Source organism: Bombina bombina, chromosome 3, assembly GCF_027579735.1.
Source record: "Bombina bombina isolate aBomBom1 chromosome 3, aBomBom1.pri, whole genome shotgun sequence".
Lineage (NCBI taxonomy): Eukaryota > Metazoa > Chordata > Amphibia > Anura > Bombinatoridae > Bombina > Bombina bombina.
In genome coordinates, this window is record NC_069501.1 from 770,891,770 (window position 1) to 770,910,758 (window position 18,989).

The window sequence follows — 18,989 nt, forward strand, 5'->3', positions numbered from 1 at the left end:
ACTTCAGCAGTTCAGACATACGCCATTCTAACACACCACATCCTTTTAATACCCACACATAGCCTAGACATAAATGGATTCTCCCTCCCCGATTAGCCAGGTTAGCAGTTTTAGAATAGCCTCACAAAATGTCAAGGGCTTTTTAGCTCCCCAAAAACGATCCATAGCTTTTCATGACTTCTATAAGAAACGGCTGGATGTTGTAATTATCCAGGAAACGCACTTTAAGAGAGGTCATGAGCCTACCTTGTCTCAATTCTACTTTGACCAACACTATTTAAATTCTGGCCCGACTAAACACAATGGGGTTTGTATTTCCTTTAGAAGGGGGACTTCCTTTAAACTTTTACAGAAAACCCAAGATCAAGAAGGCAGAATATTAATATTAGTGGGGTTATACTATGGAAGACCTATAACTTTAGCCAACATTTATGCTCCCAATCGCCCTTCTTCCTCCTTTTTTCGCAGAGTCACTAACCTAATAATAGATGTAGCCAAGGGCCCAATTTTACTAGGTGGGGACTTCATTTTTCCTTTTTCTCCAGCACTTGACACATCCACTGGTAGATCCTACCTGCGGAATAACCAAATAAAAGCTAACTGCCAGGCAATTGGTGCCATTCCCCTCTTAGACACCTGGAGAATCACACATCCCACAACTAAAGACTTTACATTTTTCTCTAACCCCCAGCGTTCCCACACTCGGTTGGACTACATTCTTTGTGACCAAAACATACTAACCTCCCTTACTGACTCTAGACTGCACCACACCTCTTGGTCTGATCATAGCATGGTAAGCTCAACATTCAAATGGTCCCCTAAACCTCAGTATCACCAACACTGGAAACGCAATGACCACATCTTCTCAGACCCACTAGTTACCACCGATATTATACTGAGGAGTTCTTTTCCCTTAAAGGGACATGAAACCCAATTTATTTCTTTTGTGATTTAGAAAGAGCATGTCAATTGAAACAACTTTCTAATTTACTTCTATTATCTCATTTGCTTCATTATCTTGATATCACTTGCTGAAAAGCATATCTAGATATGCTCAGTAGCTGCCGATTGGTTGCTGCACATAGAGGCCTTGTGTGATTGGCTCACACGTGTGCATTGCCATTTCTTCAACAAAGGATATCTAAAGAATTGAGCAAATTAGATAATAGAAGTAAATTGGAAAGTTGTTTAAAATTACATCCCCTATCTGAATCATGAAAGTTTAATTTTGACTAGACTGCCCCTTTAATGATCCTTTCTCAACCTCTGCTACCAATAACTGGGAGGTATATAAATGCTACATACGAGGGCTGATAATGGGCCACACACACAAATTAAGAAAGCAGAGAGCGGCACAATATTTGGCGTTAACAACAGATTTTCAAACTAGCGAGAATGCATTAAAACAAAACCCCCAATCCTTACAACTACTAGTTCGATCACAGCAATCTAGGGAGGCTCTCAACCAATACCTGGTTAAAAACGCGCACCTTCGGGCCCTCACACAAAAATTTTATTTTTTTATAGAGAGCAATAAAGGAGGCCGCCTTCAAGCCCGCTCCCTCAAAAAGAAACGTTAGAAGACCTTCATAACTAAAATATCAGATACCGCTGGAACCTCCCTTCCTTCTAGTCCAGATATAACTAATCAGTTTGCAAAATATTATTCCTCCCTATATAATCTTCCAACCTCTAATACAAACACAAAACACTAGCTAATACAGGACTACCTCTCACGAACCCAACTACCTTCCCTTACAGAGGAAGAAAGCTCTTCATTAGACTCCCAGTTCTCTCTACAGGAGTTGCTCGTAGCTATCAAAAATCTCCCACAGGGCAAAGCCCCCGGCCCGGACGGCTTTACTCCAAAGTTTTATCACCTGTTTAAATCTCAACTAGGTCCCCACCTACTATTGCTATACAACTCCATAGGCAATGGTGGCCACTTTTCAAATTCGCTTCTAGAAGCGACAATTTCGGTCATACAGAAACCGGGTAAAAATGCAGAACAAGTGACTAGCTATCGCCCAATCTCTTTGATAAACATAGATATCAAGCTATATGCGAAACCATTAGCAATTAGAATAAATAAAGTCCTCCCCACCCTCATTCATGCTGATCAAGTTGGCTTTATCCCCGAGAGAGAAGCTAAAGATAACACCATTAGAGTCCTTCAAACTATATACACCGCCAATACCCATATGACCCCCCTAATTATATTATCCACAGACGCTGAGAAGGCCTTTGACAGAGTGGACTGGGATTTTTTGTGGGCCACTCTGTCGAGGTTCGGGTTCTCCAACACTCTAATCACCTGCATACAAGCCCTATATAATAACCCATCTGCTAGTGTCAATGCCAACTATACTGTATCTCAAAAAAATCCCAATAAGAAACGGTACCCGTCAGGGATGTCCGCTGTCTCCATTGCTTTTTGCCCTAGCGGTGGAGGTCTTTGCAATGAGAATTAGAAACAATAATAATATTCAGGGTATCACTTTTGCATCAATCCAGCAGAAATGCCTGCTTTATGCAGATGATATCATATTCTCCATCCGTTCCCCGGCTATGTCCCTACCTGCCCTCCTCATCGAATTCGAGGATTATAAAAAAGTCTCAAACTTTTCTATCAACATGGAAAAGTCCACATTAATGCCATTAAACCTGGCCGATGATGACCTCCGCTATATAACGTCCCATACTAATTTTCAGATAACCAATAAAATACGCTACTTAGGGATAGATATTTCTTCTAAACACACAGAACTATTTGACCACAACTATATCCCTCTTCAGGAACAAACCGGGGCTACTCTTGAGTCATGGCAGAAACAGGGTCATCTCTCTTGGTTGGGGCGTATTAACGCAATAAAAATGTCACTTCTCCCTAAATATCTATACTTATTCCCGGTTCTTCCGTTGGACCTTCCCACTATGTTTTTAACTAAGCAACTAAAACTTTTTGAATCCTTTATCTGGGCGCAGAAAATAACTAGGGTCTCTAAACATACTTTATACCTCAGTAAAGAGGATGGTGGCCTTGGTGCCCCATATCTGATTGCCTACTACCATGCAGCGCATGCTGCACGTATCACAGTATGGAAACATGCAAAACCAAATAAACCTTGGGTTCAAATTTAAAACCACCTAACAGGAGATTTTAATCTAGGCGACATGTGCTGGATCCCACCTAAGTACAGACCACCCACTATATACACTAACTACTTTGTGGCGGCTACACTACGGACTTGGGATAAAATTTTGATTACAGACAAAAAGATATCGAGCCTACCATCTCCCCTCACTCCCCTTTTGAATAACCCCTTCCTATTGAAATCAGGTAGCATACCCACACCAACAATGGAGGGATCCCCCACAAACGACCCAGTACATTTGATTACTAATAAAAGAGTGATTTGCCCCCAAGCAGAGCTTTCCCAACTATTAGGTCCCCCATTCAACCTTTGGTTCCCCTATTTACAAGCTAGACACGCTATAGCTACTAATCCCCACAAAGCAGCCCTCACTAGAACTCTCAACCCCTTTGAGATTTTATGCACTACACCTTCTATGAATAGAGTCCACATTTCTATAATCTGTAAGCAACTGAGAGGCTCCTTCCCTTCCAAAAAAGCTTCCTACATCCCTAAATGGGAAAAAGAGTTAGACATCAATATATCAGATGCCCAATGGAGCCATATCATTTTAGAAATTAAAACATCATCATTATCATTGGCAATCGTAGAGATTAACTATAAACTACTGTCATGGTGGTATTTGACTCCACATCGTTTGCACAGCATATTCCCTAACTCTTCTCCCTTATGCTGGAGACACTGTGGAGGGAGAGGCACTTTATCCCACATCTGGTGGTCCTGTCCACTCTTACAAAATTATTGGCAGGATATTACTGAATGCATTAACACAACCTTAGGAACGTCAATTATACTAACCCCTGCTATAGTCTTATTAAATGACACACCCAAAATTCCATGTATATATCGGAAAAAATTATTGCAATGTATGCTTAACTGTGCCAAACGTCTACCAAGGTTCTGGAAGAAACTCCTAATCCCTGATTTCCCGATGTGGGTGAGAGAGATGGAACATGTACTGGCTTTAGAAAAAGTATACTACACCTTTGTGGGCAAACAAGACTTTATTGCAGATATATTATACATTTGGGAGCAGAGATGATAGTTAAACTCAAACCAAAATGAAATATATACAATATTCTTTATTTTTTCTAGAACTAATTGTATTGTTTTGATGTCTGATGGCTTAGCTGTTGTTGTTCTGTACCCTATGGATACCACACACGTACTGTGCACCCCCTGTTGAGGGATGTCACATCCTTTGTTCCGGTTAACTTGTACTTGATGTATGTAAACGATTCATGTTGGATTGTTATTGTTATTTCTGTACACCTGTTTAAAAACAAAATAAAAATGTTTAATAGAAAAAAACAAGGCTCTAACCACAAGGTTCCAAGAACTGGAACAGAGCCACCTATTTCCCCAGTTTGATAACTGGAAGGGAAGAAATTGTGGTATGGAGTGACCAGTGTCACCAGACTCATAACAGCCAGAGTTGTAGAAGGAGTATATATATAAAAAAGCTGATACATAAAAAAAGTACTGTTTCTTTAATTGTTAAAACAACATTATCTTTGGAGAGCACTGGAAGCATCCTATCACAAAGTATGAACTAACCCAACAGAGTACTGTTTTGTCCATAGCGTGCTATTATTTAGTAATCAAAACAGTGTTGGACCAACAGGTTAACAATTAGGGACTCCGTAAAACGTCTGACACACTAAGCACATCTAGAGTGTGATATTGTGTGAAACGCTCTGCCCTCCGGTAGCACAATGGAGGTAGGGAGCACAATCATGCCCGTACATCTCCGCCCCTCGTGGGCGTGTCAACATCCACTCCCGATCGCCATCATTATTGTCTTTTTAATACTAAATGACCGGGAACAAATAACAAGCTGCTTGGTCTCATGGCGCTTATATCTATAGTCATAGAACACAATGAAACATGTGACACCCTATACTGCCCACAACAACAGAGAAAAAGGGCATCCAGCATACAAAAAAATGGCCGCAAAGCTCCGCCCAACCTGGGCATAATAACATGCAGTTCCCGGTCTCCATTAGTATTTTTTATAACTACGCCACCGGGACTGGCTGCGGTATACCAAAACTTGGGGCTAAACTTAGATACTGCTTCAGTATCGACAATACGAATAAAGTATCACTCCCCACTGAAATAAAATTACCCCCAGCTCGAGTGAACCCCCAAGCAAATAGCGAGTTCCTTAGCCCAACAAAGGTGCAACAAACTGACACTCCCGGTTGATAATACAAGTGATAAGGCCAACGGAGCTGTCAGAAAACATGGGGACAAGTTTGGCTACTGCCCCTGCTAAGAAGATACTGTCTGAAGGTCCCTCCTTTCAAACGTAGGAGTGCTTACCCAATAGGTTTCTTCTCTGAGATCTATGTCAGTGACCCAGAATAAAAAGTCAGCACTTACCTCAAATGCTGTGCGACAGCATGGCAATCCATCAGGTTTTCAGAGGTCCTCTCCCTCCCTTAGCCCTGTGGAATAAGATAAGCTTGAGTTAAATGTGCTCAGGCTATCTATATTAGGGCAGCAAATATGTATAGGAGGCGGAGTGAGAATTATGTCCCACCAGTTCCTATTGCTTTAAAGCCACCACATGCTTCTCTTTTTACTGAAGAGACTGATCTGGTCTAGGCTACACCCCAGCACAAAGTAGCACTCAGTGGCACTACTTTAAAAATAATAAACACTTGATTGAAGAATCTTCACTAACACCTCACTTTGCCATCTCCTATCTTACTAACACAGGCAAAGAGAATGACTGGGGTGGGAGGGAAGGGAGGAGCTATATATACAGCTCGGCTGTGGTGCTCTTTGCCTCCTCCTGCTGACCAGGAGGCGTAATCCCACAAGTAAGGATGAAATCTGTGGACTCGTCGTATCTTGAAAAAGAAAAGCTGACTAGACAATATCACCTGAACATCTCTATGTAAAAAAGAAAGATATTTTACCTCAAAAGTTTCTCAGTAGCCACAGCCCATTGTAAAGGACTTCTAAGCAGCAAATCAGTATGTCTGTCCCGGGACAGCGTAAGGAGCGAGCTTACGTGCACTCTCATCTTATTTCCCTATTCATCTTAAGGAAGTTTACAATGAAATCTCATGAGAGTTAAGTCAAATCTCATGAGATCACAGTAAAAGAGTTCATGACCTCAGCACTGTTGATGCTGATTGGCTGCTGTTCATTTCTTCATTATTATTTTTTTACCTGCAGCTGAGCAGCAGTTGAGTATAACTTTTTACACAGAACTTACTCTGCTGAGCTGAGGAAATTGTGAGGTAAAATATCTTCCTTTTTTACATAGAGATGCTCAGGTGATATTTTCCTGTCAGCTTTTTACAGTTATACTGCATCAATTTCAAGTGATTTAGCATATGAGTATTATGTCCCTTTAAACTGAATAGGGAAATAAGATGAGTGTGCATGAGGCTCACTCCCTTGCCTGTCACGGGACAGACATACTAATTTGCTGCTTAAAGTCCTTTACAATGGGTTGTGAATACTTAGGACATTTTTTACATAGAGATGTTCAGGTGATATTTTCTAATCGGCTTTTTACAGCTTTGTTGCATCGCTTGCATGTGTTTCAACATTTGGGTATTATGGCCCTTTAAATTTGCATGAAAAGCATTCTGCTCTCTCTATTTAAAGATCTGTTAATTGTAAGCAAATGACAAAATTATTTATTTTAAAACTCATGCTTGTTGCCTAGGGATAACACAAGGCCTACTATAGGCCTACTATGTGTGCACAGCAGCATTAGTTACACAGAACACAGCTGTGCTACTGGGCTGGTGCAGTGGATCAGTCCTCCTAGCAAGCGTACACTGGTAGCAAATGCAAAAAAACAATTTATGCTTACCTGATAAATTTATTTCTCTTGTAGTGTGTTCAGTCCACGGGTCATCCATTACTTATGGGATATATTCTCCTTCCCAACAGGAAGTTGCAAGAGGATCACCCAAGCAGAGCTGCTATATAGCTCCCCCCCTCACATGTCATATCCAGTCATTCGACCGAAACAAGACGAGAAAGGAGAAACCATAAAGTGCAGTGGTGACTGGAGTTATAATTTTAAAATTTAGAACCTGCCTTAAAAAAGACAGGGCGGGCCGTGGACTGAACACACTACAAGAGAAATACATTTATCAGGTAAGCATAAATTATGTTTTCTCTTGTTAAGTGTGTTCAGTCCACGGGTCATCCATTACTTATGGGATACCAATACCAAAGCTAAGTACACGGATGATGGGAGGGACAAGGCAGGAACATTAAACAGAAGGAACCACTGCCTGTAGAACCTTTCTCCCAAAACCAGCCTCCGAAGAAGCGAAAGTGTCAAATTTGGAAAATTTGGAAAAAGTATGAAGTGAAGACCAAGTTGCAGCCTTGCAAATCTGTTCAACAGAGGCCTCATTGTTAAAGGCCCAGGTGGAAGCCACAGCTCTAGTGGAATGAGCTGTAATTCTTTCAGGAGGCTGCTGTCCAGCAGTCTCATAGGCTAAACGTATTATGCTACGAAGCCAAAAAGAGAGAGAGGTAGCCGAAGCTTTTTGACCTCTCCTCTGTCCAGAGTAAACGACAAACAGAGAAGAAGTTTGTCTAAAATCTTTAGTTGCCTGTAAGTAGAACTTCAGAGCACGGACCACGTCTAGATTATGCAAAAGACGTTCCTTCTTTGAAGAAGGATTAGGACATAATGATGGAACAACAATCTCTTGATTGATATTCCTGTTAGAAACAACCTTAGGTAAAAACCCAGGTTTAGTACGCAGTACTACCTTGTCTGAATGAAAGATCAGATAAGGAGAATCACAATGTAAGGCAGATAACTCAGAGACTCTTCGAGCCGAGGAAATAGCCATCAAAAACAAAACTTTCCAAGATAAAAGCTTAATATCAATGGAATGAAGGGGTTCAAACGGAACACCCTGAAGAACTTTAAGAACCAAGTTTAAGCTCCACGGAGGAGCAACAGCTTTAAACACAGGCTTAATTCTAGCCAAAGCCTGACAAAAAGCCTGGACGTCTGGATTCTCTGACAGACGTTTGTGTAAAAGAATAGACAGAGCGGAAATCTGTCCCTTTAGCGAACTAGCGGATAAAACCTTTTCTAAACCCTCTTGTAGAAAAGCCAAAATCCTAGGAATCCTAACCTTACTCCATGAGTAACTCTTGGATTCGCACCAATATAAATATTTACGCCATATCTTATGGTAATTTTTTCTGGTCACAGGTTTCCTAGCCTGTACCAATGTATCAATAACCGAATCCGAAAACCCACGCTTTGATAGAATCAAGCGTTCAATTTCCAGGCAGTCAGCCTCAGAGAAATTAGGTTTGGATGGTTGAAAGGACCCTGAATTAGAAGGTCCTGCCTCAGAGGTAGAGACCATGGTGGGCAGGACGACATGTCCACTAGGTCTGCATACCAGGTCCTGCGTGGCCACGCAGGCGCTATCAGAATTACCGATGCCCTCTCCTGTTTGATCCTGGCAATCAGTCGAGGTAGCAACGGAAATGGTGGAAACACATAAGCTATGTTGAAAACCCAAGGGGCTGCTAATGCATCTACCAGCACCGCTCCCGGGTCCCTGGACCTGGATCCGTAACAAGGAAGCTTCGCGCTCTGGCGAGATGCCATGAGATCCAGATCCGGTTTGCCCCAACGACGAATCAGTTGAGCAAATATCTCTGGGTGAAGTTCCCACTCTCCCGGATGAAAAGTCTGGCGACTTAGGAAATCCGCCTCCCAGTTCTCCACGCCTGGGATGTAAATCGCTGACAGGTGACAAGAGTGAGACTCTGCCCAGCGAATTATCTTCGAGACCTCCAACATCGCTAGGGAACTCCTGGTTCCCCCTTGATGATTGATGTAAGCCATAGTCGTGATATTGTCCGACTGAAATCTGATGAACCTCAGTTTTGCTAACTGAGGCCAAGCTAGAAGAGCATTGAATATTGCTCTTAATTCTAGAATGTTTATTGGAAGGAGTTTCTCCTCCTGAGTCCACGATCCCTGAGCCTTCAGGGAATTCCAGACTGCTCCCCAGCCTAGAAGGCTGGCATCCGTTGTTACAATCGTCCAATCTGGTCTGCGAAAGGTCATTCCTTTGGACAGATGAACCGGTGACAACCACCAGAGAAGAGAATCTCTGGTCTCCTGGTCCAGATTTAGCAAAGGGGACAGATCTGAGTAATCCCCATTCCATTGACTGAGCATGCATAGTTGCAGCGGTCTGAGATGCAGGCGCGCAAATGGCACTATGTCCATTGCCGCGACCATTAAGCCGATTACCTCCATGCACTGAGCTACTGATGGGCTTGGAATGGAATGAAGGACACGGCAAGCATTGAGAATCTTTGATAGCCTGGACTCCGTCAGGTAAATCTTCATCTCTACAGAATCTATAAGAGTCCCTAGAAAAGGAACCCTTGTGAGTGGTAACAGAGAACTCTTTTCCACATTCACTTTCCACCCATGCGACCTCAGAAATGCTAGAACTATCTCTGTATGAGACTTTGCATTCTGAAAACTTGACGCTTGTATCAGAATGTCGTCTAGGTACGGAGCCACCGCTATGCTTCGTGGTCTTAGTACCGCCAGAAGTGAGCCCAGAACCTTCGTAAAAATTCTCGGAGCCGTGGCTAACCCAAAGGGAAGAGCTACAAACTGGTAATGCCTGTCTAGAAAGGCAAATATTAGGTACCGATAATGATCTTTGTGAATCGGTATGTGAAGGTAAGCATCCTTTAAGTCCACTGTGGTCATATATTGACCCTCTTGGATCATGGGTAGGATGGTTCGAATGGTTTCCATCTTGAACGATGGTACCCTTAGGAATTTGTTTAAGATCTTTAAGTCCAAGATTGGTCTGAAAGTTCCCTCTTTTTTGGGAACCACAAATAGATTTGAGTAAAATCCTTGTCCCTGTTCCGATCGCGGAACTGAGTGGATCACTCTCATAATTAAGAGGTCTTGTACACATTGTAGAAATGCCTCTCTCTTTACTAGGTTTGTTGATAACCTCGACAGATGGAACCTCCCTTGTGGAGGAGAGGTTTTGAAATCCAGAAGGTATCCCTGAGATATAATCTTCAACGTCCAGGGATCCTGCACATCTCTTGCCCAAGCCTGGGCGAAGAGAGAAAGTCTGCCCCCCACTAAATCTGTCTCCGGATAGGGGGCCCTGTCTTCATGCTGTCTTAGGGGCGGGAGTAGGCTTTCTGGCCTGCTTGCCCTTGTTCCATGACTGGTTGCTTTTCCAACCCTGTCTGTAACGAGCAGTAGTTCCTTCCTGTTTTGGAGCAGAGGAAGTTGATGCTGCTCCTGCCTTGAAGTTACGAAAGGCACGGAAATTAGACTGTTTGGCCTTTGGTTTGGCCTTATCCTGAGGAAGGGCGTGGCCCTTACCTCCCGTAATGTCAGCAATAATTTCCTTCAAGCCGGGCCCGAATAAGGTCTGCCCTTTGAAAGGAATGTTAAGTAGCTTAGATTTGCTACGGCATCTGAAACAAACGCATTAGCTTGCTTAAGGGTTCTAACTTTTCTCAAAGCCTCATCCAATGGCTCTGTGAGAATCGCCTCTTCCAGAGACTCAAACCAGAATGCCGCTGCAGCCGTGACAGGCGCAATGCATGCCAGAGGCTGTAATATAAAACCTTGTTGAACAAACATTTTCTTAAGGTAACCCTCTAATTTTTTATCCATTGGATCTGAGAAAGCACAGCTATCCTCCACCGGGATAGTGGTACGCTTGGCTAAAGTAGAAACTGCTCCCTCCACCTTAGGGACCGTCTGCCATAAGTCTCGTGTGGTGGCGTCTATAGGGAACATTTTTCTAAATATCAGAGGAAGGGAAAAAGGCACACTGGGTCTATCCCACTCCTTACTAATAATTTCTGTAAGCCTTTTTGGTATAGGAAAAACGTCAGTACACACCAGTACCGCATAGTATCTATCCAACCTACATAATTTCTCTGGGATTGCCACCGTGTCGCAATCATTCAGAGCCGCTAACACCTCCCCTAGTAACACGCGGAGGTTCTCAAGCTTAAATTTAAAATTAGAAATTTCTGAATCCGGTCTCCCCGGATCAGAACCGTCACCGACAGAATGAAGCTCACCGTCCTCATGTTCTGCAAATTGTGACGCAGTATCAGACATGGCTCTCGTGTCATCAGCGCGCTCTGTCCTTAACCCAGAGCTATCGCGCTTGCCTCTTAATTCGGGCATATTGTATAATACTTCTTTCATAACATTAGCCATATCATGTAAAGTGATTTGTAAGGGCCTTGATGTACTTGGCGCCTCAATCTTACGCATCTCCCGAGCGGGAGACGCAGGTACTGACACGTGAGGAGAGTTAGGCGGCATAACTTCCCCCTCGTTGTCTGGTGATAGTTTCTCCATCGGTACAGATTGACTTTTATTCAAAGCAATATCAATACAATTGGTACACATCGTTCTATTGGGCTCCACATTGGCTTTTGAACATGATGAACAAACAGTTTCCTCTGAATCAGACATGTTTAAACAGATTTAGCAATGAAACTAGCAAGCTTGGAAAACACTTTCAATAAGTTTACAAGCAATATAAAAACGCTGCAGCGCTTCAAAAATATAGATATAATTAAAACAATTCTTAACAAGAAGTGTATTATAAGCAGAGGATTGCACCCATTAGCAAAAGGATGATTAACCCCTCAATACCCAAAACGGATAAAACGGATATCAATTAAGATTTAACGCTTTTAATCACAGTCAAACACACTGTCACAGATCTGCTGTGACTGATTACCTCCCTCAAAAATGAATTTTGCAGACCCCTGAGCTCTCTAGAGACGTCCTGGATCAAGGAGGAAGAAGCAGGAAGACTGTGCTAGAATTTTAACTGCGCAACAAGGCGTTTAAACAAGGTCCCTCCCACTCCTATTACAACAGTGGGAGCCCTGATGTAACGGTTTCCATGCAGAAAATATATGTTAGCCATGTGGAAAAAATCATGCCCAAAGAGATTTATCACCAAAGTACCTCACAAAAACGAATAACATGCCAGTAAACGTTTTATTAAAAAACATTTTCCAATGTCATGCAAAGTTATCACTAAGCCTGCTACCAGTCGCTACCACTGCAGATAAGGCTTAAGTATTATTTCAGTTTTAACAGTATTTTCTCAGTCAAATTCTAGTCCCTAGAAAATAACTCGACTGCGCATACAATATCAGCCTGATACGAGTCGCCACTACTGCATTTAAGGCTGTACTTACATCATACGGCAAAGCTTTCCAAACTTTTCATGTTGGGGACACACTTTTTAGACCTACATCATTTCGCGACACAGTCATTTAGTTGTACTAGCAAAAAGGAGGTTAAACTAACTTGTTTTAAGAGATACGGACACATACATAAATTACATAGTATTTACAAGTAACAGTAAGTATGTGCAAGAATTGAAAAAAGTTTAATAACACCAATAGCTACTTACTATTTTAATGGGATATATGAGGTTGATGGGGTGAACACAGTTTCTGAATATTTGGTGGAATATTAGATAAAGACGCTCGCATTTCATCATCAAGCATTTTTAAGCTTCCACTTCCTATCCGTATATCAAGAGCAGGAGCAGCAATGCACTACTGGGAGCTAGCTGCAAAAAAAAAAAACCCTCTGACTTCAGCTCAGCGTTTAAGCTGCCGCCCTCAGAGCTCGGTGAGTCCGATTGACTACTGCCCGTGCTACAAACACACTGCTGTCCCACTCACTGACTACACGTGCACTCACGAGCCGATTAAGGAGACTAAACGTGCAGCCAGGAGCCAATGTGCCGCCAATAGGAATACTTTCAGTTCCCACTGAGCCAATAGGTTAAGTTGATCTGTGACCCCCTATGTATCAATCACGTGTCAACCATGTGATATGAGTAGCAGGCAGGCGGAAAGTCAGAAACCCCAAAAAAATTAAAAAAAAAAAAAAATTAAAAATTTGTGCTGAAGCAGGGACACACCTACACACTGCTGCCGACACACTAGTGTGTCCCGACACACAGTTTGGAAAGCACTGTCATACGGTAACAGCAGTATTTTCTTAGTCAATTCCATTCCCAGAAAATAATGTACTGCACATACCTCATTTGCGGAGGACCCCGCATGCTATTCCCAGTTTCTGAAGTTACCCCACTCCTCAGAATGTCGAGAACAGTCAGTGGATCTTAGTTACGCCTGCTAAGATCATAGAAAAAGACGCAGGCAGTTTCTTCTTCCAAATACTGCCTGAGATAGAAAAAACAGCACACTCCGGTGCCATTTAAAATAACAAACTTTTGATTGAAGAATAGTTAAGTAAAAACTCCAGCTCCTCTTGCGACCTCCTTCGTTGTTGAGGGTTGCAAGAGAATGACTGGATATGACATGTGAGGGGGGGAGCTATATAGCAGCTCTGCTTGGGTGATCCTCTTGCAACTTCCTGTTGGGAAGGAGAATATATCCCATAAGTAATGGATGACCCGTGGACTGAACACACTTAACAAGAGAAACAATGTTTTGTTACCAAGAATGAAAACTCATTTTTGCTTCTGAAGCAACAACTGACAAAGGGCAATAAAGCTTGCTATACATGTGAGCAACTAAACAGTTACTATCAATTGGTGCCAGCTTGGAAGAACAGAATATTATTTTTAAACCGTTTCAGCAAAATAAATATCCTATGGAAAAAAAACTAAAAAGTTACCTTGTCTTCCTTCTTTACTTTGTGTAGCTGAAGCTGACTTATTGCTTTCTTGGTATTTTTTCGGTTGCACTACAAGACAAAAATATACATATTAACTACAATGATACTTCTATAAAAATCAACAAAAATAGTTTTTTTTTCCCCAATCACTCCTTCAGATTGTGAAAGCTTCATGTAAACATCTGGGCAGCAGAGGACAATGTGTGACAGTTTTTAAAATGAAATAATACTACAGATCCAAGACTATCACATGTTATAATCTTTTTCCCTAATCAATAGACAGACATTGAAACCTCAAACAAATAAGTACAAAAAAACCCAAACTATTTTTTATTTATAAACTGTTATCATATACTAAATAGCTGGGTACTATATAAAGAACATCAAAAAAATATCTGGTATGATGATAGCTGCAATACAGGTTGATGTGGTTATGCATGGGGGAACAAACAATCTGGAAAACATTAAATGAAGGAATATGAGCGCAATGCTGCAATAGTCATTGTGGGCTGCATTAACCCTTTTTTCAGCATTAGCTGCTCCATGGATAGTTGCCCCAAATGATGTAAGTACACCAGGATCAGTGACGTTGCTGTCGGGGATTATGGAATACTCTATGCTATGATCAGGTGATTTTAGAGGATTTATATGAGGGCTTAACAAATCCCAGGAACCAGGGTGACAAATTGCCAATCATTTTGCAACTGGCTTCTAGGTTTTTGGTTTACTCACCATAGGTTTATATTAAGTAAAATGAAACAAAAGTCTTTAAGGACACTGAAGCTATTTTTTTTTTTACGTTTTGTTATAAATACATTTGTTTGACACAAAACCATGTGCTTTCTTACTTTCCGGGTTTAAAAGTAATCTTAGGGACAACATATTTGATTTAGATAGATGGGGAGGGGATATTCACAAAGTGATTGCACATAGCCTTGCAGTATTAAAACTTTCCTAGTTAAAGAAGCTTATTTTAAATCTATTACAAACATGAAACATTATGAGTAACTGGCAGTGACAGGCACCTGATTTCCAAACTGTGTTCCAGTGTACAGGAATCGTTGTATGTAATAAAATATCAGCCACGCAAGGGAGATGATCATCATGGTGATAAATGCAATGGCAACAAACACAACCGACTGGCCGCTGATAAACTCCTGCACGTGGCGCGTGCCTAGAGTGATCACCATGTTTACTGGTATATTTCTTCTGAGGGGCTCCATAATTTCCATTCCCTTTGGGTAACTCACCATGATTACAACAGTGTTTGCTGTACCTGTAGGGAGAAAAGGAGAGGAGACCTATGAATAGTTGTGATTTAGTTTCTATCTGAAGATACTATTATACGATATACAATTACACATAGTAGCTTTATAGCCCTATTACTGAACCAATCAGAATGCATGTCCTATGGGTTGAGCTCAGTGTTGTACAATATACTTTGTGCATTCACATTTAAAGTTTGTAGCTCAAAGAACCATAAATCACAAGTAAAATTCTATTAATGGCTCTTGGGATTTGTGAAAAACAGTTTAATATATAGCAAAGAGTAAAACCACATCCGATTTAGTGCTTTCAGACCAAAGTAATGTAAATGTGCAGATACATACAACGTGTTTAGCTGAAATTTTTTATGGTGAGATCATTATCATTTATTTGTATGGCGCCGCCAAATTCTGTAGCGCTAGGTACAAAAAAGAGGGGTATAGAATGACTAGGATTTGTGATTTTTTGGCTAAATAAAAATAAATAAATTAGTACACGAGGAGGAAGGGCCCTGCTCGGTAGAGCTTATAGATTACAGGTTGAGTGTGATCTCACTATTAAACTACCATATATACAAGCTGTGCACACAAGGTAGATTATGACCTACGAGTACATCTTTAAGTGTGTAGATCACTAAATTGTCATGTGATTTACCATTTTCCCCAAAAGTAATAAGGCATCATATGAATAAAAGTGTTATGCACACATATATTCTGCACTAAGGTGACCCTAAAGGAACAAAGCTAAAATAAGAAAATAATATAGATTAGAGCATTTTTTAATTGCACCCACATGTTTAACCCCTGGGAAGAGGATACAACATTGCAAGGGTTAAAAACACAAGTGCCATATTACAATATTTTAATGCATTTGTTTTCTTATTTACGCTTTCTGACTTTAACTAAAACATGAGTTAATCATGATGATTAGCAGAAGTGTTTGCAAACCTTGTGCACAGTATGTGTTAGAGTAAATTTCATTACATTACACAAGTAGATTAGACTTAAACCCACAAAACTAGTTCTCCACACTAAAGTCCGGGCATCCTTGATAAACGTATTACACAAATATCTTAATGTCCTTAATACAATCATCAGTAGACAAGTAACCGGGAGCTGTGCTGAACAAAACTGGTTCTGTCTGTATTGCAGGCTTACTTGATGTTGCAGTTTTCTACACAATGGGACGTTTATTTAACAACAAGAGACCCTGTATTACTGGATACTGTAACTGTGCATAATGCGCATTGTTAATTCAGAAGCAAGCAAAAGAATGGCACCGTAAGCTGTTTTGTAAACAATATGAACTTCACTTTCACAATAAAGTTACAGCTGTGCTTCCCTGTTTAAAGGCACTGGAGAGAGCTAAATAAAAATGTACATTTAAAGAGTGGGAAAGAGTTTCAAGTGTATGACAAGATTCAGAATGAAAGAAATATTATGAATAAATCAATTACACAGCAATGTAGTTCCATTCAGATACATAATCATCCACAGATTATTATTTTTTTAAATGAGCAGATAAATCATTCTGTATCTCGGCCAAGTCCTCTTTAGGTGCACAGTCAGCTCAATGAATGGATGCAAGGAAAACAGATGTCTGGACAGGTGCTTAGAGACCTCTCTACACACTGAAGAACAGCTTGATTCTCCTTCACGCAGCAAAACTGTGCCACCAAAACCCTTGGGAAGCAAACAGTGCGTAAAGACCAGCAGGATTTCCATTTACGTGCCTAGTAACTACAGTCTAAGCTTATGTAAGGATTTATTTTGGAATTCTAAAGGGAAAAAAACAAAACAAGACAATAAGTTTGTGTTTCTGAAAATGTTCTGAAAAGAAAACACCATGAAATTCTGATTGTTTAAAGGGACAGTAAAGTCAAAATTAAACTTAAATGGATTGGACAGAGCATAACATTTTAAACAACTTTCCAGTTTACTTCTATGGTCAATTTTGCTTACTTTTCTTGGTATATTTTGTTAAAGAGTAAGCCAAGGTGAGCTCAGGAGTTTGCATGAGTCTCTAGCAATCTGGCACCAGTGTTTGCAACTATGTATAACATTGCTGTAAATGATATTGCAAACACTGTTGCCATAGAACACATGCACACTCCTAAGCTCCTATCAGCCTACCAAGATTTACTCTAAACAAAGGATATCAAGAGAAAATAGCACATTTGAGAATAGAAGTAAATTGTAAAGTTGTTTAAAACTGCATGCTCTATCTGAATCCTTAAAGTTTAATTTTGACTTTACTGTCCCTTTAATTATAACCCAAGGACAAAGAGGCCAAACTAACCTGCAGCAAGGAGATTCTCAAGGAAATCCTGTGTATGTAAGCACAATTATGCACTTACACTTCTTAAGTTAGACAGCTGCAAACAACTGCAATTTGCTGAGGAATCGCTTAGGAGCAACTTATCCTGTGCCACAGCATAACACATGCGTATCTCAAAACCTACCCATACTGCTCCAGGGCCAGATTACGAGTGGAGCACTCATTTACCATTCACCTGTAAAGAGGCAAATTTGAGCTCACAATAGCACTTTGCGCTAGGAGAAATTAACCAGAGGTCAGACCCATAAAGCGAGTGCTTTTTTACTCATCTTTTATATACTTTGCCATAGCACCCTGGCAGTTGCAGTTCGTCAGTGAGATATATAAATATACACAGACACGCACACTTATATATATATATATATATATATATACACAAACACACATACATTATATACATATATACCCGCACACATACACCCTCCTATTTCTACTGGCTCTAGTTCAGGGTTGGCAAATGTTTGAAAGAGTGTGCCCAAACTAGCAATAATCTTCTAAAATAAAAAAAAGTGTGCCCATGGTATTGGTTTTTGAAATGTAAAGTACATTGAAAAAACATTTAAAAGGACAATCTAGTCAAAATTAAACTTTCATGATTCAAATAGGGCATGCAATTTTAAACAACTTTTCAATCTACTTCTATCATCAAATTTGCTTTGATCGCTTGGTATTCCCTTGAAAGCTAAACCTAGGTAGGGTTTTATGCTAATTTCTAAGCCCTTAAAGGCCGCCTCTGTTAACTAAATGCATTTGACAGTTTTTCACAGCTAGAGGACGTTAGTTCATGTTTGCCAAATAGATCATTTTGTGCTCACGCCCATGGAGTTACTTATGAGAGGGCACTGATTGGCTAAAATTCAGGTCTGTAAAAAGAACTGAAATAGGGGGGCAGTCTGCAGGGGCTTAGATATAAAGTAGTCACAGAGGTAAAAAGTATATTAATATAACCATGAAGGTTATGCAAAACTGGGGAAAGGGTCTTGTATACATCAGCAATTAAAGCTCAATTTATTACATACAGTATGAATTTCACAAGAAAAATAAAATTATAACAACAATTGCAGTCATTGAAACAAAGCAGGATGTTGGTAACTCAAAGGCAGAGTGCCAACGTATTTAACAGCTTGGGAACTCATGACATATATTTATTATACTTGCACTAATTCTTACCCAGCCAAGCTAGGACCTTTTTGGAGTGAGAATACAGAGTGAGGATTGTCTCCAACAATTTCTCAGGGAACAGGCTATGCAACCAATGCACAAAAGCACTGTCAAGATAAGCCTACATACATTACAGTTTAACATTTAAAAAGTTATTAAAGTGGTAGTAAATCCTAGCATTTGTTAAATGAAACGATTTACCAGTGGAACAAATAAAGGGGACTTTCAGTGATAAAGTATAAAATACGTCATGCTGAAAGTTCCTTTATTTGTCTGAAGTGTTCGCCGTACTGAGCTCCTCAGGCAGCCCACGGCAGAATGCTATTTTGCTGTGGGGTAACGTTTCCACCTCATAGCCAACAGCC

General features: G+C 40.7%; 1 protein-coding gene across 1 annotated transcript in view; it reads right to left on the bottom strand.

Moving 5' to 3' along the window:
- Nucleotides 1-18,989, bottom strand: part of RNF149 (ring finger protein 149) — a 170,364-nt gene that overhangs the window by 36,214 nt on the left and 115,161 nt on the right. Inside the window, exons 2-3 of the mRNA XM_053707648.1 lie at nt 14,886-15,136; nt 13,861-13,929 (exon numbers count right to left, since the gene is read on the bottom strand). Coding sequence (XP_053563623.1) covers nt 13,861-13,929; nt 14,886-15,136 — 320 coding nt within the window. The remainder of the gene's footprint in view (nt 1-13,860; nt 13,930-14,885; nt 15,137-18,989) is intronic.